This window comes from Centroberyx affinis, unplaced genomic scaffold, assembly GCF_046629955.1.
Source record: "Centroberyx affinis isolate AG114_WGS23_722 - 3 ecotype Tasmania unplaced genomic scaffold, CSIRO-AGI_Caff_v1 ptg002978l_1, whole genome shotgun sequence".
NCBI lineage: Eukaryota > Metazoa > Chordata > Actinopteri > Beryciformes > Berycidae > Centroberyx > Centroberyx affinis.
The window spans coordinates 20411-43199 of record NW_027281085.1 but is presented as its reverse complement, the minus strand read 5'-3'; the positions used below and the strand labels follow the sequence as shown (position 1 = coordinate 43199).

General features: G+C 40.2%; 1 protein-coding gene across 7 annotated transcripts in view; it reads right to left on the bottom strand.

The window, feature by feature from the left end:
* The window catches only part of nckap1 (NCK-associated protein 1), a 36222-nt gene that overhangs the window by 12462 nt on the left and 971 nt on the right, over nucleotides 1–22789 (bottom strand). The window contains exons 2-16 of one of the 7 annotated variants that reach the window (XM_071537039.1): nucleotides 16217–16234; nucleotides 11236–11346; nucleotides 7254–7346; nucleotides 7082–7138; nucleotides 6241–6383; nucleotides 5930–6020; nucleotides 4876–5013; nucleotides 4144–4192; nucleotides 3647–3803; nucleotides 3337–3393; nucleotides 2470–2566; nucleotides 1186–1292; nucleotides 882–1014; nucleotides 388–469; nucleotides 135–193 (exon numbers count right to left, since the gene is read on the bottom strand). In XM_071537039.1, the coding sequence (XP_071393140.1) occupies nucleotides 135–193; nucleotides 388–469; nucleotides 882–1014; nucleotides 1186–1292; nucleotides 2470–2566; nucleotides 3337–3393; nucleotides 3647–3803; nucleotides 4144–4192; nucleotides 4876–5013; nucleotides 5930–6020; nucleotides 6241–6383; nucleotides 7082–7138; nucleotides 7254–7346; nucleotides 11236–11346; nucleotides 16217–16234 (1392 nt within the window). The remainder of the gene's footprint in view (nucleotides 1–134; nucleotides 194–387; nucleotides 470–881; nucleotides 1015–1185; nucleotides 1293–2469; nucleotides 2567–3336; nucleotides 3394–3646; nucleotides 3804–4143; nucleotides 4193–4875; nucleotides 5014–5929; nucleotides 6021–6240; nucleotides 6384–7081; nucleotides 7139–7253; nucleotides 7347–11235; nucleotides 11347–16216; nucleotides 16235–22789) is intronic. The other 6 variants (XM_071537040.1, XM_071537041.1, XM_071537042.1 and 3 more) reach the window with 6 other exon arrangements.

Sequence of the window (22789 nt, the reverse complement as noted above, 5' to 3'; positions counted from 1 at the left end):
AGTAAGTTTATGGTTAGCTTGAACAACACTTAGCACTTTGCAAAAGCTATTAGTCACAACGCAATACCGCTCCATCACTTCTACCATTCGCTCATCCAGCTCCATAACCTCAGCCCCTTTGTTTGTGTGTCTACCTGCAATCTGAACCAGTCCAGTCTCATGCCTCTGAAGTCAAACACATCTCCATCCTCTACTGCAACACACAAAAGGGACAATTCAGTCAAAATGATACATATACATTTCCCACACCTGTGGTTAGTTTAATAACTGACATGACACTCACATTATGGTACTTAATATTAGACCAGTTACTAGTTCTACAAATACTACTTATACTACTCCTTCTCTCACGACTGATATTAATATATATAAATAGTAACAGTTTACCTTGTTTGACGCTGAGAGAGGTCATAGTGTTGACAAAGGAAGACATGATGATAGACTCATCCTCTGGACACACAGACAGGTTCTAAGAGACACAGACAGGTTATCAGACTGGTTAGAGAAAACTGCATGCAGGAAATGGGGAATTACCAATTGTAAATGTGTCTATTTTAGTCTACTCTAAAACCCAGTCTATCTGGTAAAATAGTTCAAGCGGTAGGACACTGAATTCATCTTTCAAACAAGGACAAAAATGTGTATTTCCCATCCTGTCAATGTGTTCAGTTTCAGTATCAAGCAGTGTCATAAAAAAATGCCATCTAATTAAGTGTGAGTGAGCGTGTGTTTGTGTTAACTATGTGTATTTAGAAAGTGTGTATCAATCTATGTGTGAGTTTTGAGTGTGTGTTAATCTGTGCATGTATTTGTGTTAGTATTTATTTTTGTTTTTAGAGAGAGGGTGTGTGTGTGTGTGTTCAGAGTGCATGTGTTACTACCTGCACCAGTTCATTGAGCACCACAGCATCAAAGCCAGACAGGTACTGGACATAATATCGCTGCATCACAGGGCCGTACTTCCTGACATGAGCTCTGAGCTCCTCCATGTAGAAGATCAGCTCCGCTATGTGTCTGCACAACACACACACACACACAAATGTAAGCACGCACGCATGCACACACACACTTGTCAACAGACTTGGAACTAGAGCAACACGAGCTTCAAGTGGAAAATAAGAAAAGGAGTTTGTGAGTGTGTGTTTGTGTGTGTGTGTGTGTGTGTGTGTGTGTATGCGTGCGTACTTGTCTATGAAGTCATCTGTGCTTTTCTTCTGGATGTTGTCTGCATGTCGAAGCAGCCAGATGATCTCGTCACGGGCAAACGACAGCGCCATGAACACAAACAGCGCCTAGCGAGGCAGAGAGAGAGAGAGAAAGAGAGAGAGAGAGAGATGTGGACGAGAGTAGAGCGAGACACAGATAGAAAGAAGGGGAAAGGAAATGTCAGAAAATCTCTCCAGAATAATTCCAAGATAGATTACCAAGTGCAATTGGCAAAAACCACATGGGTTTCTTGCAGTCTGTCTCTTAACTAATATGCAATATGTTCAAAAAGGCAGTCTTGCATATCAAATATCTTCTGTAATACATTTATAAAAGGTCTCCATCTGGCCAGTAGAACATACAGTACACAGGGCTTTTTAAGGTGGTAAAATCTATTTCTTTAGGTTCCAATGGCCCAGGCCAGTTAGTTAAGACAGTCGATGGACTTATTTGAGGTGGTATTTAAAGGTGGTACTATACGTATGTTACCTTAGATCCCAGTAGTCCATGCATGTCAGCTAAGACAGCAGCTACCTCTTATGTAGCGTGACTTAAGGTGGTATTGTAGCATTTTATGGTGGTATAGTGTTTTAAGGTGGCATTATATGTAACCAGAGGACCCAATAGTCCAAGCTGCTCCGCTTAGACACTAGTTCACTCCTTTAGAGCAGAGCTGTGAGACTTATGTAGAGCTACAGTATTTTAGGTGGTATTTTAGTGTTTTTATACGTTACCTTAGGTCCTAATAGTCCAGGCTCGTCGGCTAAGACAGTAGCCAACTCCTTTAAAGCTGACCTGAGACACTTCTGTGGGCTATTAAAGCTGGTATTATGGGTGTTTTAAGGTGGTATTACATATTAGACCTATCTTAGGTCTCAGTAATCCAGGTTGGTCTGCTTAGACAGTAGCTCCTTTATAGCAGAGTTGAGAGACTTGTGTAGGGCTATTTCAGGTGGTATTTTAGCGTTTTATGGTGGTATTGCTTATTACCTTAGGTCTCAGTAATCCAGGTTGGTCTAATCAACTCCTGAGCTGAACTGAGGAACATAAGGACCTGAGCTATTGAAGGTGGTATTTTAGTGTGTTAACGTGGACCTGAGACAATTCTGTAGGGCTATTTAAGGGGGTATTATGGGTGTTTTAAGGCGGTATTACATATTATGCCTACCTTAGGTCTCTGTAATTCAGGTTAGTTGGCTAAGAAACTTATGTAGTATTACTTAAGGTGGTACTTTAGTGTTTTACGGTGGTATTACATGTTACCTTAGGTCCCAGTAGTCCAGGCTGGTCAGCTAAGACAGTAGCCAACTCCTTTAGAGCCGACCTGAGGAACTTGCGTCTCTCTCTGTGCATGGAGCCACTGCAGAGACACATACATGAAGTCAGAATGGACTGTGGGATGTCAAAACACACAACCATAATCTTTAAATGATGATAAGTTAACACTTTCAGGACAGTGCCATAAGAAGAGAAAGAAGAGGGGTGAGAGGAGAGAAGATGACAGAGGGAGGAGGACGAAGATAAGAGGGGAGGAGAGAATAAGTAATGAGGAGAGAAGTGCAGAGAAGGAGGGATGAAGGGGAAAGGAAAAAAGACATGAAAGGGGGAATGAGGGATGGAGAGAAAGTTCCTATGTGTGAGACTTTCTAATGTGATGGAGAGGAGAGACAAGAGGCTAGAGGCAGAGCTAGAATGATGGTTGAAGAGACGGAGGCAGAGAAAGATGGAAAGCAGAGAAGAGAGAATGGGAATGAATGTGAATGAATGACATGATGTAGCTGATGATGTGAGATGAGACTCTCTCACCTCTGATGAGGTGCAAATGAAATGGAAGGAGAGATGAAGTGGAGTGAGAGAAGGAGATGGGGATATACAGTATATGCAATAATGATGTTAATATGTTTATTTTTAGAGAACTTATCAAAACAGTGTTACAAGTTCTTGAGTGTTAAGTTCTTTACAAGATAAATGAAAATGTGATGAAAATGAATAAAACCAAGAAACGTGAACAAACATGAATACCATGAATAATAAGTAAGTGTTTGTGTTTGTGTGTGTGTGTGTGAGGGGCGAAGAGTAAAAGTGGCATACAAACCCTGGTTGGGATTAATAATAAGATTTTGTACATACGCGTGAGACAGAGCCTGTTCCTTGCACTCTCTGATGTCATTGATGCGTTTGTTGTACCTGAAAAACACACACACACACACACATTAACAATGGATGACAGAGTGTATACTCTAAGAAAATATTTGTAAAGCTTTACATGCAGATGTGCTCTATATCTATCTGTTCGTACCAAAGAGGCACTCTGCATTTGTTCTCCTTATGAATGCATCCCATAAATCTGTGTGTCCAACACGGCCTCTGCCATCTTGTGAATGCAGTTTAAGTGTGCGTTTGTCTGTGTGTGTGTGTCTACATTTACAGATGCCCCTACCCTCTGATGTTAACAAACAGGTCCTCTGCAGCCTTGTGGATGTGGAAAACTTCATCCCTGAACAGGCAGAGACAGGAGGAACTCTGCAGAGCCAGCTTCCACAACGACAACGCTGCTGCGTCGCTGTTCAGCACCGCATGGCAAAGGATGAAACCAACTAGAGAGAGGGAGGGAGGGAGAGAGAGAGAGAGAAGGAAAGAAATTAACACACTTTCAAAGAGAGAGACAGATTGTTATCAAAGTGAAATATCTTTACATCATATTAAATCTAGCCAGTTTGCTCAAGTTATTACCAACAATAGAGAGAAAGAGAGAGAAAGGGAGGGAGTGAAAGAGAACGGACAGAGAGATTGATTATCAGCGGGAAGCCTAAGTGCAGTCAGAAGCAAAATTACTCATTATCAGTTATTATCAATTATGATAAATTGGCAACCAGTTAAGATAAACATGCCCTAACAAACGCATCAGAAACATAAAACATGGAGGGGTGTACTTACAGACAATCCACTTCTCCATTGTGTCCAGTGACAAGTATTCACATGGCATCTAAAGGCAAACAAAGTGAGGGAGAGTGAGAGAGAGAGAGAGATGGAAAGATAAGATAATCAGTAATCTGTTGATTTCACTGATGCCATTTTGCTTTGCAGTTGAATCAAACTATTAGTTTGACAGAATAATCATTAGGAGGAATACAAAAATCTGCCACAGAGGGGCGCTGTGGCGCCAAGTAAAAACCAAGGACAGAGCACATTGAGGGGAATGTGTCATATGTCTGGATAAAGCCAAGGCTACACAACCAATGCCAACTCTTCTCAACGGGTATTTTGGCCACTGTCTACTGCTTGTTGCACACACACAATGTGGGAATTTACACTTGCAGCATTCATTTTCTAACCCCAAAAGTGAACCTTTTTCTGTGCAAGGACCAGAAAAATCCCCATAAGTAACTATAATTGCAAGGTCTTCAAAGTAAGGGTGTGCAATAATCATGTATTATCTTATGTTGTCTTTCAGTTTCCAAAATTACTAATCATTGAATAATGGAGTATCTGGAAATTTTAAACATTTCATTTAAAATGCCCACTGTGGATGAAAATAGTCAAACTGTTGATACAAGATGCCAAATGTGTTCCTCTAAGAATTGTGATTAGTAATCATGATTGTAATATCTGACAAAATAATTGGGATTATCATTCTAGCCATAATCGTGAAGCCCTCTCCATACTAACAGTGTCTGACTGAGCAGGGTTGAGCATGGTGGAGGGGGCAGAGATGAGAGAGAGCAGCTGGGCGTTCCTCCATTGGTCAGCCGACAGATTCCTCCTGGGATAGACCATCTGAAGACTGATCAACGCATCTGACAGAGACTGGATAACAGGAGGGCGGGAGAGGAGGAGGGGGAGGAGAGGAGAGGAGGAGGAGAGGATGAGAGAGGAAAGGAGGAAAAGATGAGAGAGGAAAGGAACAGAGTAGAGGGTAAATGAGGGGAAGAGAGGAGAGGATGAGAGACGAGCAAAGGAAATTCATTTCAATATTAATGAAATCACAACTGAATAAGTTAATAAGTATATTTTCTGTCCCACAGTGCATTTGTGACAATGAAGTACAGGCTTAATTAATTATCTGTGTATTTGAACGTGATCTCAGCTTTCTGGCTCCCTAGTTAGTAAGTTACCTTGATCTCTTTAATGAAGAAACAGTAACGTTAGGCTACTTGGCTTGCTAGGTACACTGCTGCACTGCTTATACAACAACGTATTTGTTATAAAATGTGTTGTCTTTCTCGAGGATAGTTATGATAATATTCTTCTGCAGTGTTTTTCATTTTGACATATTTTCATCAATAACTTAATGACATGAAATTATTATATTGGAGAAGTTGTACACTATCATGCTCTCATATTTTAATAAATAGTAACATGATGAAGTGTTGAGTGTGCCGTGAAGGTGTTCCAATTATCAAAAGATTTAGCTATATATATCACCATGTATCAAAGCAGTGTTTCACCCTGACTGACTTGAATTTGGCACTTGAGGACCATGGTGCTATGGCAACCGTCCCGTGGTAAAAAAAAACTAAACATGAAATCCATTCTAAATTGCAAAACGTGTGCAACTAACTTGAATGTCGAGTTTATTTAGAGCACTTTCAACAAACAAGATTGTCACACAGTGATTTACAGAAAACAAAAGACACAAAACTACAAATACAAAGGACAATAAGAACAAAAAACGATTGAGTATCAACATTGTTCCACATGCACACAGACCCTGTTCTCTTACCTTTCCATGTGGAACAAACTCCTCCATCATCTTCTTCAACGGGTTCTCATAATCCACGATCATCTGGCCCAACCTGGGGTACTCCCTGTCACTGTGAGAACAAGCACACCACCAGTTACCATGGATACCGCACAGACCCCAAGACTCCACGGTTACTATAGTTACCACTTGACTTCAAACAGTTGTGGATAGTTCACACTTTACAATTTCTGTTCTGAGTCTGTGTGCGTTTGTATGGGGCAAAAGATGCACTTTTATCTATATGTGTGTGTGTGTTTGTGTGTGTGTGTGTGTGCGTGTGTTTTAGTTACCTAGCCCCATGTGTCATCTCATGGGCGTAGTTGTACAGTCCTATGATGGCTTTCCTCTCCTCTATGCGCGACAGTAGCATCATCAGAGTGGTGTAGGTCACCACCAGGTCCAGGTAGTTCCTGGTCAGGTCAAAGTTCACCGTCTGACAGGAAACAGAAAGGCAACACAAAAAAAAAAAATGCTAATTTTCTTCACAGTGAAATTATACTTACATTGAAGACGCTTAGCTGACGCTCTTATGCAGTGAAAATTAAAATGAGTACAACTATAGAATCAGCACCAACTCCTAGAGAACAAACATGAGCACCCAGACAATGGATTTAACTAAATATTCCTGTGACCCTAAAAAGGTTGTGTATGATACAGAAGTGCTGGGTAAAGAAATTAGAGCTGAGGAGAAAAGGGAGAACAGGGAGAACAGGGAACAGGTCATTAGGTTTCTTCAAGACAGAGGCATATTAGAGCGAGAAGAGGAGGAGGATATGGGAGAATCTGGTATGAAGCATTTCTTGAATAAATTATTTCTCTGGTTACGACAAAAGATTTAGGACTTACAGCACTTTAAAAATAACCTTAATAGGTTACAATGACTTGCTTTTTGTGAAGTGTATATTAATGCAATTTAAAAAGAAACACACATATTCAACTTTAATGTATTATTCTCTTTCACTGTGCACTTCCTGTAAGTCTTCCCTCAATATGTCTTTTCCTCCCATCTGTAGAAAACTCTCTCACCAAATATGACACGTGTCCAGTTATCCCTATAAAATAACAACAACAAAAACAAAATAGAACAAAACAGTTATACAAGTCTTTGAGTCATTTGGGTATTGAACTTACAATGTCAAAGAAGACCTGGCAGGCATCAATGGTGTTCAGCAGCTCACACACATGGTCCTGTAAAAGGTTGATATAAAAACACATTCATCACAATCATCACACCACCACTACCATCATCATCATCATTATTGTGTGTGTGTGTGTGTGTGTGTGTGTGTGTGTGTTTTCCTACCTTGAACTCCATGACATCTACGAAGGTGAAATAGTACAGAGCCAGGTTCTTGAGAATCTCTGACTTCTCCTTCTGCAGCTGAGCCAGCTGTTGCTGTAAAAACCACATTGCAGAACAGGTGCAGTTACGAAAATGTTATGAAAAAAAAAAATCTAAAATAAATAGATATATAGATCTGATCTATATGTATCAGTGAAACCCATTTGCACTTAGGGATGCTCTGATTGATCATGGTAATAGAAATTAGATGTTATCGTGCTATTATTTCACTTTCTTTGTGCCCTAGTGCACAGAGTACACCTAAAACTGAAGCTAGATTTAAAAAAACAAAAAATTCTGTGAAGCAGAGATTGTCAACAGTTTGCTTCATCCGTGTGGTGCCTTGACTACTATCTGTTACAGGTGAGAGACTGTAAATTCAATCAAATTTACAGACTCACACATTAAAGTAAGATTTTTTTTCTGTTAAGAAAGTGTTATGATGTTACCAGAAAAGATGTGTCTTGAGGGTTAAACTTTTTTTTCTGGCATACTCCATCAGACAAAAGACTAGATACAGTATTGTTAAAAAAAAAAGCATGGGTATAAAGATCTGTATTGGCCAAGTGTCTTATTTAAATTAAGTGGTGATCAAATTAGTTTGAAAAGTTTGAAAAAACTCAAATCAGAGCATCGCTAAAATAAGCGCACACCAGCTGCTCTCATGTAAATCAGGGCTGGGTTCACAACTCAGTTCTGGAAGTGATTTTCTTCCACACCTAAATCTTGAAAAACTTGAATGAGAAGATTGGCATATAAATGATTGCAACCCATTACGAATTAATGGTGGACAAATGTTCTCTCATTAGCAAATGTTCCCAATTACTCAGTTTTGCTTCGGGGATCAATACAGTTAATCTCATCTTAAATGAATTACAGTTTCTGTTTTCATTTTGATCTGACAGAATTAACAGCAAACTGAGCCCAGCCCTGGTGGAGAAGAAATAAATCAGATACTGAATAATTCATTGATGTTGGGCGAGCAAAGCTCTGACTTTACTTCATTAAGACAGACAGATAGGAACATAGATACCTAGATAGAAAGATTAATAAAAGAAATCAATAACCCTCTGCAATATCCCAAATATATATAAAGTCATAAAGTCATTTCACTTTGGTAGAACGTTTCTAAATCATACTTCCAACAAACATGATAGAGCAGGTCATATTTTCAATTTTCTTTGTCGCCTTTTTCAAGAAATCATTGTTTATAATTTTGGATAACCAGAGTCAGAAGAAAGTCTGTGGTGAATAAATAACTCAACGGCAGCTTGTATTGGAAATTGACTGTTCATGGTGTCAGGTTGAGGAGAACGTGCAGGAAAATGAAAACGTTGTACCAAAGTAAAATCTGACTTTCAAAGCAGAGCTAACCAGTCCACCCAACCCAGCATCTTGTATCGAGCTTTCTAGAGGTCAGAGTTTAGAGACAGAGACAGAGGTGAGATGGAAACTACGATCAGTGTAAGCAAAGGAAGCCCAAAGAAACAAAACTTTCCCTGTGCTTGTTGGTATCGAAACAGCTGTTGCTATGGATACCGTGTTCAGAGGAGCTGGTTCAATTCCCTTTCTGTTCAGTCAGCTCAGTGTGCTTTTTTTTTTCTTTTAAACTCCCAAGAAGCAAAAACTTTTTCTTTTGAGAAGGTTGTCATATCAATCTTTTAACAGGTTAGAAAATATATAAATGTAAGACACAATTGAAAATGAAAGCTCTATCCTTAGCTGATGATTTTTACTGTTTCTATTCACACGACTGAAATGACTGAGGTAAACGTGAATTGAGCGCAGCCCTTAAGCTCTGTGCGTTATTGGTTAGCTGTAAGCTCACTTCATCTATCTGAGCTGAGGTCAGAGGTACAGACTGACTCTAGTCTGAACCCCTGCTACTCCACACACCAGGACCAGAGGAATAAGTGTAAGAAATGACAAGTTTAGGCGGCGTCTGACACCGCTGCTGCACCAAGGAGCTGACGTCTCCGTCCATGACACCGAGTAAAAACAGAGGAGAGGATGTGGTGGTCATGTCCAGTTGGAACAATTTGAAGTTACGTGTGTAAGAATCTGAGAGGTGATTAAGGAATTAATGGTCAGATTAACTGCCCATATAAACTTTATAGGACTAGCAAAAAACAATACAGGCTGGCTCCTTAGACTCCTTAGTGCAGACAGACAGCCAGCCAGCCAGTCATCCAGCCAGTCAGCCAACTAGCAGTCAGCCGGCCGGCAAACCAGGCAGTTAACGAGCCACACAGTCACTCAGGGGATGAAAGAGAAAGTAAAAATGCGGCCAGCAGAGAGGAGAGGAGAGAGAAGGCAGAGCAAAGCAAAACACACTCCAAAATAGCTACAAAACAGCTACAAAAAATTACATTATTACAGAACTTAGATACATAAACTAAGATACAAAAACTCAGTTACAAAAACTTAGATACAAAAACTTACCAAAAAGCACAAGTCCGGAATAAGCCAAGTTTAGCATGCAAAACAAAACACAAACAAACACAGAAACAAAGCAGAAAACAACGTAAGAGACAATTTTGGCACAGTTATACTGAATAAAGCAGTTAGCTAGACACAGGTACGTACACACACACACACACACACACTCACATACACTCACAGCAGTTTGCTGAATGACAGTTTCACACAAACACACACGCCAGAAGCTACGAGCTAAGCTAACAGTTAAAGCTGAAAGAAACATTGGATGAGCAATGAGGCAGTTTAGTTCACTCGGTGTACACATACACACACACACACTCAGAGGGATATTTTGAAATTTTGAAAAAACTCTTATTTTGTTTTCACAGACACTTCAACAATTTACACTACAGATAACCAAATGCTGTCGGCATTATTGGTACCCTTCACCATGAGGTCCATGCTAGGTCCTGCTAGCCGTCAGCTAGCTTATTAGCTTTCAGCTTGTGGTACCTACTATGTACTAAGCAATGGAAACAAATAGGAATGAGCAGATGGCTGAATTTGTCCGTCATTCCATCATGTCCCTGAGGATTGTTCAATCAAAGCTTTCTGTCTTTTAAAAACTTCTAATTATCAAGGGGCAGTACACAGTGCAGCATCTAAAAACATCTCGACATCCCAGCAGGTTACAACAAATCTTGTGGTGAGTCTTAAAACTGTAAACTTAAATCTGTCACTGGAGTGAGTAAATTTCATTTGTTTATTGCTTTTTCACTTGTTTCGAAATTTTACCTGGAGCAGTAACAGTATACTGAAATAAGGATGAATAATATTGAAAAAATCACATACTTTTTCCAGACCTTAATTTATTAACTGGATTTGGATATTTTGGCAAGTATGATATATTCTGATAGTGGCTACGTAATATGGCTAATACGACTTCTAGGCCATATCACTCTGATTATTGTCACAACAAAGATCACAATATGTGAGCTGACAGTGGGTCTGCATACAAATTTTACTTTTTACTATTTTACTTTTACTACATAAAATAAGTATGTTTATCAGGAAAAAATAAACATTTCCAAATTTTTCATTCGTTTTTGTGCAACTTGCAACCTTTTCAAGTCGTGGAAATGATCAAATGTATTTTCCATACTTTTTTCCAGAAAATTCTTGTGGTGAGCAAGTTGATTTGCTTTGGAAACGTCGTCCCAACGCAATCGTCTCCTAACAACCTTAAGAACTTTTAGTAAGGCTGAAGAACCGACACAGCAATCGCAGTTTGTTCCCCATATTGTGGCAAATTCTGGGTGTAGAAAATTTTGCCTACAGCCTACATTCAAAATTTCAAAGTATCACAGTCAATGTGCACTTGAACACACAAACACACACCTCGACACAAACAACCACACCCGTGTGCGAATACTCATTCATTCTCTTCCTCTTTCTCTCCCTCTCTCACATAGTCACACACAAACACACACACACACACACACCCACACACAGCCGTTCTTACGTTATTGTTCCGTGTCTCCACAGCAGGGAACTTCCTGACGATAAATTTAACAGCCGACTCCAAGTTCTTATCAACCAGATAGGAGGGCTTAGCCTTGGGATCGCCACATGCCTAGGAAGGAGAAGAGAGAGGAGGTGAGGAGGAGAGGAGAGACAGAACAAGAAAAAATGGTCAGTGCACTTCTGCTACGGAAACAGCAAGTCTTCTTTCTGTATTTCTGTCTGATTTTTTTGCTATTATTCTGATTTTCTGTTTTCCTTTTCTTTTTTCATGGTCAGGCATGTTAGATGTGTGGTCATCACCAGGGAAACATTTAGTGCCAACAGTGAAAACTGGTTTATCCCGGCCCCAGAAATGGGGAGAGTTAAGAGGAATGAAATGTTCACAACATTGACATGTAGTGAAATTCCAGACAAGAAGTGTATTCAATACATGAAAATACACACACAAACATTTTTTCAGTGACCTGTACAGTCTAATTTGTTGTTTAGATGCACATGTCAACAAGGAGATTCCAGCAATTATGCGCAATCAACAGGGCAGATTTTCCATATTGCTGAATTCATCTTAAGTCCATTCACTAGAATGGGAAGTTTGCAAGTCTGAGGTTTTGAGGATTGGATAAACCAGGTTCGACTGTTGTAAAAGTTTGAACAAGAGCCCAAATTGATCAGTGGTCCTCAACTGCTGTGCTGTGGAGTGAGCTCAGCTGTGCCTAGATATTAAAATGTTCAATATCAAACAGAAATTTGACATTAACTTGTATTACATTCTTACCTTATCATATAATCGCACCTTTTTTCCTTTAGATTATACAGAAATATCAGCCTTGTCCAAAAGCTTATTGTGTTTGCTGGCCCCCCTTTATGATAACCATAAGCTTTGTGTGAAATGTCCAAACCAACCAATAATTTGGTGTGCCTTGTTCCAATCTGTAACTTGGTGTTCCTTATTCTGATCAGCCAGGAATTTGGTGAGCCATGGAATTTGTGCCGAAGTTAACCACAACACAAAAGGGTTGAGAACCACTGAGAGAGACCCAGGCATGAGAGGGTTTCCATTTCAAACTGTTCCTCTGAGCCATCACTGGTTAGTACCACAGACAAACCGAATGACAGGTAGAGTGATGAACAGGTAGAGTGGAGGAGGGACTGAATGGAAGGGGAGAAACAGATAGATAAAGAAGCAGAGAAAGGGAAGACGGAGAGAACTTGAGAATGAAGGGGAAACGAAGAGAGAGAAGATGGCGGAGAGAGGCAGAAAGACAAAGTGAGTGGGAAAAAGAGAGAGAAAAGCAGACAGAGAGAAAGCCCTTGCTAATGTTCCCTGTGTCCTACAAACCTACCTAGAGCTTTGCCTGTCTGCAGAGAGCAACAGTGTAATGACTTCACTACAACTGCACTGCTGTTTTTCTTATTACTCTACCCTCCTCCTCCTCCAGGTGTCTCTGTATCAGACTGACTGCCCTGAAGCTGGCAGGAAGCAACAGCACTCATGCATTATGGGTAGTGTAGTAGTGAATGGTGAGGAGGATGTGGTCCATGCATGTGCCATAAACAGAGTGTCTGTATAAACTTTGCAGGCTGCCAGCATAGAGGAGGAATCCTAGAAGGGGCCAGTGCGGCACACCAATATGGCTGCCGCACGGTCCAGCCTTTGAGGTGAACCGGCCGTTCTGAGGATCCCATCCCTAGCGTTTACGGTTTAAGTTTAGAAAGTGGAAGCACACATTTAGAAAAGCCACAAAGGTCACACAGGATTACAAAATGAAAGCTATGTCACAGAACTATGCTACAAACGTAATATTTTGACCCGATGTAATGTGACATGTCACAGCTAACGAACCAACAGGCTTCAATCCTGAAACAACACCACAACCACAAACTGGGATTTCAGTTTGTATGGCGCTGAAACATTTCCAGCATCAGCCAGTACAAAATGAAACCACGAAACAGCGACACATGCTATTTAACACAAGCACGGCAGATAACAAGGTCTCACACTTGGAACAGAAACACTGGCTAGCTAAAGCTGCTGTAAAACCATATCAATGCCACTGGCGTGGATGTTCATGTTTCACTGGGAGTTTGAGAGGCAACACTGATCAGTAATCTGCTGCCATTTTGCATCTCTTCTAGTAAACATCTGCTATAATTGAACTAGGGATGCAAAATGGTGCAAGCGTAAAATTAACCCTTATTTAACTCACTGGAAAAAAGTCTGACAAAAAAAAGCATAGCTGGCTAGCTAGGTCAACAAAAGAGTATTTAATAAGCTATCTTACTATTCTATCGAGAGTATGCAGCTAGTTTAGTCTGTCAAAGAGTCTGTACGCCTGTATCTAGCTCACCAATTAAAGCCTTCATCTTGAAAGCTGGAGCATTACAACAGAACCGAGCATGCTGAGCTCTGTAGAGTTGGGTCTTAAAACACACACACTACTGCAGGGTCTGGGACACAGAGCACTGGGACCGGGGGATACGACACACAGGAAACAACAACAACATGGTTTCAATACCCATCGATGACACAGACTGGACCTTGAGTCTCAACTTGTTTCCTCGTGCCCTCTTCCCTCACACCGGACCAAATTACAAACTTCAATGGCCTTCAGTGCTCATTGAGAGGACATGGTGTTATTGTATGTCTACTCAACTGCTATAGGCCAGTGAAATTCCATTTAGGTGTGTGAGAGGCAGCATGATTTTTTAAATAAACAAAATGAGAAACAAGGTACCAAGATGTGACTGTTGAAATCCATGCAATTTTAAAAGCACAAGCCTTGCTATTTCGCTATCACAATGCTAATTGGTGTTCTAACATAACACTAGCGTTGCCCTACACGGCAAACTAGCCTGCTGATTGGTTACTATAATGAAGTTACCCTTTGACCCGCCCTGGGGAACTGTAGGGGGAAAAAAACACTGTCCATTTACTAGTTCATATCAGTGTGCTAGCTTAACTACGACAAAAAACTGAGTTTAACTACCACAGGACTAGCCTAGACAAGCGAGCTAGCTTTATTTTTGTAAATTTAGTTGATTTAGCCTCAACTAGTTTACTTACTGTGGTAGATTTATCCTTAACTATTTTACTAACATAACAAGCAAACAACAGAAACGGCTAACTCGCTGCTGGGCATCACAGAACAAAAACCAAACAGGCCTTATAAAGCATTTTCTGTCATTTAAATGGAGTGGCACTGTCCATTAGTGGTGGTGGCTAGTGCAAAAAGCTGGCCGGCTGGGTTGGGGTGGGGTGGGGTGGGGGCTGGATGGAAGGATGGATGGAAGGAGGGGCGCAGTGAATGGAGGGATGGGGCATGGGAATAAGCTGAGAACCAGCAGGAGTGAGGGAGGAGTAAGGGGGCTGTTGCCTGGATACCAGAACAGACCTTATTCTCGGCTCCACCATCGTTTCTCCACTCCGGTCTCCAACCAACAGCTGGAAACAACTGAGCTTCTCAAAGGGCCCCCACATAGATGGACATATGGCAGGGGACCCCCAAATACATCGCTTTGGGCCAAGGAAACCTACATTTGAAAACTGTGTTTCAACGTGCTAATCACGACTGCTAATTACTGAATGAAATAATCAGACGGCCCCCTGGGACGCTTTCAGTGATCCCTGGGAGTCCCCGCACTCCGCGTTGAGAACCAGCGAGATATAATGCAAAACAAACTTGTCCTCAAGGGGATGAATTAGCGTTCGTCTGTGACATTCCGGGTCGTGTGAGCTCTCTCATTTTCACAAGGTGAGATCAACTGCTGTGAAAAGAAAAGAGAGCTTGTAAAGTATGGATGGTCTCACACAGTTGGGAATAGACCCAGTAAAACCTAACAAGTGCTGGCTGCCTGCCTAGCTTGCTAACTGGCTGGCTATAGTGTTATCCTCACCCTCCTTTTGCATTCTCAGCACTGTATTGTACTTGTTCTTTACTAGGATACTTGGACTTGTGTAATTCACAAATTCTTACATTCTACTATGGGCCAACTTCCTCAGGATAAAAGCATCAGCTGAATTGTAACTACGCTATTTCCTACAATGACTCACTGTTGGGAAGATGTTGATATATTAGTGCTAAGATGTCCTTGGGGAACTTTGCTCAGTTCAGTTGCTCTGAGGCTGAATGTCCCTCCTACAGCTGGGCTGGGCTCAGTTGACTGTCAATTCAATCAATTCAGGAAGTGGATTTTCTTCACAATCAAAACTTAGGATGGGGCTGGTTAACTGACTGGGTGATTAATTGCTGGGTGATGTATTAGTTAACAATATATTAGATTATATATACATGATAAAAGATATCAGATATTACTCCATTAACAAAATGTAAGCTACATACAGAGTTGCCAGAACAAGTCACCAAATTTCTATGGCTGAGCAGAAGTTAAACATGGCACACTGTCATGGTTAGGGGGTATGAGGACACCCATACTAAAAATATATGTAGGTTACTCATACTGTAAGGCACTTTGGATCAAAGCATTCACCAAATGGCACATTAACATGTTATATTCATTGGTGAAATAGATAAACCATCCGTCACTTCAGTTAAGCAGGGGCTGCACATTTTTGGCATACACAATAAAAGGGTGTCAATTAAATCTCTTTTTGGCCCATATCTATTGTTACACTGGCTGGTTAGCTTCTTACATAACATAAATCTGCACTGAAATAAGTCACACTTCCTTTCCACAGTTGTAACACAGAAAAACTGTTAGTGTAAGAATGAATGCTCTATCATAAGCACATGAATTACACTTTAAATTTCCACTGTGAATTGGTAAAACTGACAGTGAATGGAGCCCAGCCCTGCTCCCAGCATTCAGATTGAAACATGAAGAGGAGTGAGGCACAAAGGAGAGGAGCAACAGATCAGTACAGGTAGCCAGGAGGAAGGAGAGGGAGGAAGGGAGGGAGGGAAGGAGTTGAGGAAGGGTGAAGGGGGTTTCATCAGTGGAAGGTGATAAACTTTGCAAACCTTCCAAACTTGTCCTTGCTGCATAGGAGAGGGGGGAAGCATTGGAACGGAGAGAAGAAGAGAAGAAATCAAAACAAAGAGCCCACCCAGACAAACTGCTAGCTCATTGGTCCACACGCCCACACACACACACACATATATACAACAAACACACACAGGTCTCAAAACAGCTGCACTCATAAAGGATATGATGATTTTATGCGCATCTGAGTGCTAAGATAGGGATGACCCATCGTGTGTTACTTTTCAATACAACACATGTGAATAACAACACATGCTGCTATTACCACATCTATAACGCATGTTGTCTTGAAAGTAACACAAGGTGTGGTGTCGCTACCGAGGCGCTCAGGTGCGTTGAAAATGACAAATCCAATTTAAGAGTGTGGACAGGCTGAAACAATGTGGCTGACACTCCAGCTGTCAGCATCTCAACAGTCTTATCCAGAGCTGTATGCAGACAAAGTTTTGGACCCTGCACATTTATCATTGGCTGCAATATTAGCTTCTGTTCCATGGCTGTTGCTTAGTAACTGGTAATGCTGTGTTTCCTCATCTTTAGAGTGGCTGGGCATTTCATTGCTAGTGATGCTATGGAAGGCACTGATACATGTTTAAAGCCATCATTTCCTAGTTGTATCGACATGCAGCAACTGGGTCTGGTCCCAATCTCCCAAATCCATCTCGGCTCTAAAAAAACATCCAAGTTCTATTGTATTCCAATGGGACTGTGGCGGTATTTTTAGAGGATCTTTGTTGTTTTGGCACTTAGACTTGGAGTTGCGTTCGGGCTGTTGAGACTGGGTCCAGTCTGGTGGTGGAGTGGCAGTCATGTTGCCGAGTCCTGTTCAGTTGTTTTCAGATCTGCGGTGTGTGGACCAAAAGCTAGGAGGCGTGGCTGGGCAGGATCACAGCTTAAGGTTACACTAACATGCACACCTCTGCTCCCATAACCCCTTACAACGAAAACACTTAGCTTTAAAGCAGTGTGTCTTAAACTAGACTAGGACTAGGACCTATGATGGGTCACAGAACTATTTCGGGCGAGTCTCCACATGACAAGAGTACTTGTATGTTTTAGGGTCCCCATTTAACAAGAGTTGTGGTATGAGATATATTGTAGATATACTGTATATACTTGCTTAACCTTTATAACCTTATATTCAATTGGTTAGAACCGATTCATCAAAAATTGTTTTATAGACCAATCATAGCTCTCTGAATCAAAATCAAACCTTGAGGTCCCTGCTGACTGAACTGATATAGGAATAGCTTCTGTTATTCGATCCTAAAGTGCAAATTTTGAGTCAGTTTCTGTCACTATTTATGTGTTTTTGCTGCTGTAGCCTGTTCCTGCCACATTAGTTGCATGCAAGTCGAGCCTGTACAAAGCTATGCCAATTAAAAGTACCTTAATACTAGAGTCACTGCTGTAGTCTGCTCTGCCTATCAGAAGTAATGCATTAAACGAAGATTCTACCCTTGGATACTCTTACACCGTTATATATCATCAATCTGTGATACTCAATATATTCCAGGAGTTATTTTGTGATGTTGTAATTTACTTTTTTGGTGTACCCACCTCAACCTGTAGTTCAGTAAGTGATTTCCTACAAAATGCCTTTCAACAACCCTCAAAACATGCCTGACCTTGCTGAATCCAGCTGTTTGTTGGGTGGAAAGAGCAATAGCAATACCAATAGTAAGAGCAAGAGAGTGGGTTTTTCCTTTTAAGAAAAAGCAAGAGTTGTGCCCTTAATAAAAACGCAAAATGTCTTGTGGCTGCATTGCATTCTGGTCTATTGAGGTTACTGTTGGTGTAGAAGCCGTTATCCATTCCTCATCTATGATGGATTTCTCCCTGTATGATTGTTGAACGTTGGTGCAAAATGGAAACTCTTTGATTGTGAGGGACTGACACCAAAATCTTATGTTTACCGTTGATGGTTTAGAGAGCTGAAAACTGTTCTGTTAAACCCTACTGTAGCTGTGCTGGATATATCTTGACGTGACATCATGTCTACCTTTGGCCAGAAAAAAACACCACCAAACAACAAGTGCAACAAGTGGATTTTCCCTTTAACATTAGCGTCAATCCCAGCTCAGCTGACTTGCTATAAGATAACAGTGCACCAATGAATGATGGTCTACTGCCCGCTTTAAAGGATAATTCATATAGTTCGTATTAGATAGATAGTTCATATTTATAGTAAATCCAATATGACATGAACGCAGCATCAGAGTACTTGAATAATCTACTTGCCTATCTTAACTAGCACACTAGTTAAGATAACATATCTATTACCGCAATATACGCAAGTTTCAGGCCTTGAATAATCGGAAAATCAGATGTAGGCAGGTCCCATTTCAGTGAGAGTGTTACTGTGTGGAAAGGGCATGTTTTAATCACGTTTTGAGTTCAACTGTTGGAGTTTGCATTGGCCCTGTGGGTGTGTATTGGAGAGCAGCTCTCTCTGTAGCTCAGGGGTACGTAGAGCTCTGCTGTGAAGTGACTAAATTTTGAACACAATCAATCATCATTATGGCAAAAGCTAGGAAAATAAGGCCCAGGTTGAAAACAATGGGAATTATCATTTAATTTGAGCTTTTACCAGCAAGAGATTTGTATTGGTGTGTGTTAGATATGGCCAATACTGCAAAATTCCCTCGCTTTGTCAAGGCCTGGCTTCAAAGCCACGCCCCCCTGCTGGACTCCTGGGTGATTCCCACCCAGGATGAAACCGCTGAAAAAACCCATTATTAAAGAGTAGCTAAACCCCAAACTCAAATCTGTATAAAAGATAAAAAGCATGCTACTGAAATTGCCTTCTGCTATTAGCTGATCTTTGGTGCCCTTTTGGCCTTAAAGCAATATTCCACTTAATTTTAACATGGGGGTTATTTGGCACTTGACCGCCATGAAAAACAGAATATAAACTACTCACCAAGATTGGATGCAGCTGGACGAGTTTCTACCGTTTGAATGAGGCCACGAAAATAGCCTAAAAACTTTTTCAACAAAAACAGATTCAACAACATATCCCGCTTTTAAGACAATAAAGTAGTAATTGGTCGGTCATCATTTTGCATTTCTATCCTTGGTTTACACTAAAATTAGTATTCAAAAATAAAAGTCGATCCGGTCTCCCAAACAGGAACTATTTCTCCTAAATGGTATCCCTCTGCCATGTTCTCTTCTATCAATAAAAATGCAATTCGGTGAAATTATGTTCTAAAACGTTCAACCAACAGTCAATTGAAAATCACAGTAGCGAGATCGATTGTTGAGTCTATTCAAGAACGTGTTAAATGTAAGTTTTCAGGCTATTTTCGTGGCCTCATTCAAATTAGGGTTTTCATGGCGGTCAAGGGCCGAATAACCCCCATGTTAAAACTAAGTGGAATATTGCTTTAAAAAAAGGTTGTCTAATGTATGCAATAAAGTGCAAAGTTTCAAAAGTGTCAAGTTTTCAATGATTTGATAACCATTTCAATAAAGCATCAATAAAAACATGCAACATTAACTACAAAATGTATGATTTGATATATCAACTTTCCTATCTGTTGATTTTTTAGGAAGTAGAAGAAAAAGGGGGACAGGGAAAGTCAAGGAAAGAAGGACAGCAGAGACAGAGCGAGACAAAATGGCCGAGAGACAGAAAGAACAGTGAGACAAGGGGAATTTTCCAATCAGGGTGAGGTATTAACACTGCTGTCATCCAATTAATTTTTTTATTTAGCATCTAACATACATTTATTTTCTTCTTCTCTACACCTTAAGAGGCTCAGCAACTTTTGAATTAAGTTTACTCTCATTTCATCATTTTCTTCAATGTGGAAATAGCCTCTCAGTAACTAAATTAAATAACCCTAAAAATATAGAGGAAAAATGTACTCAATTCTGAGTTGATGTATAGATCCTCTTTCCTAACATACCCTTTACATATTGCCTGTAATACACACACACACGAACACTTACTTCTGTATGTGTTTATTCAGAATCACATTACTTAATGGGTCCCTGAAGCAAACATTTTGACCACTGCATATACATAGCCTCCATGTTTAGAGGTTTGCTACCATCTAACAGACTGGTATGTCAAGTCCCTCCTAATTTCAAAAATTAAAAAATCCTTTAAATGTGCAATAGACTAAAACTGAGCTTGTATTGCATTTTTTTCCCAGGGGAGCATGCTATCAGACCAGGGTCAGAAATTAATGAGGGATCGGGGCAAAAATGCTCTTTAAATTAAAAAGGAGGGGTCAAAAAATGCCCCTGGTAATTAGAATACCCTTTTCTGCATTTCACCCTGTTCAAACTTTTTTCTTTGAGTGGTCAATTATTCACACTTGAACTACCAAAATTGTAAAAAAAAAAACAAGAAAAAAAAAACAACCCCTCAATAATCAAGGGACGTAAGATGGACTGGTTGGGGATGTGGGGGAAACGACACCATCCTCTAAAGTATGTATTATGCTTTAAAATAAGATCACTCGTAGTGGTACAAATTGAGTGTTTATTTGCCAAAAAAAAAATCCTTTAGAAAAAAATAAAAAGTTAATTTCTTATCCTTCATCGGATCCCCCCCTGACTGGCTATCCTTATAGAACACACTGCAAGCAAGTGTATTTGATATTGATTGATGTCGTGCATAATTAATTTATCAGAAATCTGTTTATCTTCAGAGTAATTTGAACAAATGGGTGGATAATTGTTAGCTAGTTGAAAAGGAAACAGCCATATATACAGCCATTTTTAGCTTGTAAGATTGCACTGTTGTTAATTACAGAACTGTAAGTCTGTTAACAATATCTGACTGTCTTAACTCTCCATTCACAAAGGGCATCCTGTTCTTTGAATGTTGTATTAATATATTTGGAAATACCAGTTATTACCTAACTGCACACTTAGTTAAGAGACAATGGAGGTTACCTGAGCATTTAGGGAAAATAAATACTACCGTTTAAGTGCTATATGCAACACAAAAAATGATGTTAGAAGGAAGGTCGCTCAGCTGAAAGATAAGCACAGCAAAAAATAAGTTTTATGCTCAGCCAAGAATAATGTGACCATTAAGGAAACGTTAAGGAATACAGTTTATGTTTTTCTGCAACTAGCCACTGATGTGTAATGATGAGTAGATAGGTTTAAAATGGAAAATAAAATTGCTATGATCTTGGACAATAATATCATATTAGTGAGCATGAATAACTCTATCCCAAAGGCAGAAACCATACAACCAAGTCTGTCATCTGTGATTTCACGAAGAGACCATTGACAATGAATTAGAGACAACTTTGTGGACATTTTGTCAGTGTCCAGGGTGGCTTCTGGAGGCATTTCAGAATTGTTAACATTTATTATAATAAAATTAAACTCATTGGGTTTAAGGCTCAAACTTTCTAGGTCCACAAAAGTAGTCACCAATTCGCTACTGATGGTGCCAATCCACAATGAGTCTGTTGATGATATCACCGATTAATGTCCTGGTTCTTTGCTGTCTAGCTTTGGGATGCCGTTGTTAATGTTAATAGATGTTGGAAAATTGCCCAATATCACAAGGGAAAAAACAAAACAAAACATATGAACAGCATTTCAGGGTGGACATTCCCCTTTCAGTTCAAAAGCCCTATGGAGGCAGATCGGGATAGCTGATGGAAGAAGATGTGAAGATGATGGGACAGAGAGAAAGAAAAAGGAAGGAAGGAGGGAAGAAGGGAAGGGCGTTTCAAGAAGAGTAATTAGTGGGGAAATCTCAGTGGCTGCGTCTGACAGATCATACTGTCTTCTAAATAACATGCACTGAGAATAGACTAAGGCAACTAACACATTATCAATGCATCATGCAAAGTAAAAGATTGTAGTCAAGCATGTGTCTTCTATGATTGCTTCAATTTCTAATGTAATGTTTTATTTGAGTTAAAGATAAGATTGTAAACTGAAGATGCCTTTCAGTACACTGAAAATAACTGTCCAACAGTATGAGAGCCAGTAGTCTCAAAATGCCCAATAAATAGGAAACAGTATGGGCTTTCAGACAGTCTGACAGTACTCTATACTGTGAAAGACTTTAGTAGGATATGACTGAACTCCCTCTTTCCGACCCTCTTTTTATTCATCATACACACCCAGGCACAAACACTCCCTCACTTACACACACAGACCTCTTACTATTTGTCACACACAAGCAGTTGGTGTAATAATGTAAATAGACGGTTAGAGATTCAATAACATTAATTAATTTGATATTAAACTTAATAGTCTGTGTGTCTACTTCTGTCTGTTGCAGTGCTAAATCTCAGGGACTGAGAATGAATTTAGATTTAAAATACCAACCTCGCCCTGTCAATCTGGGCATCACCGCCTGTGCTATAGCGATAGCTAAGTAGGGCATCACACCCACAACAACCAGGGAAAGGGCCAAATGGCTACAGCTAACATACCAAATAACTATCCAGTGCCATACATAAATTCGTTTCAACTGATTCCCCTACATTTGTGGGAAGTACATGTAGCTAACGTTTCCGACTTAGATGAGCAAAAGCTATAAAACTAGCTGGCTAGCGTTGATA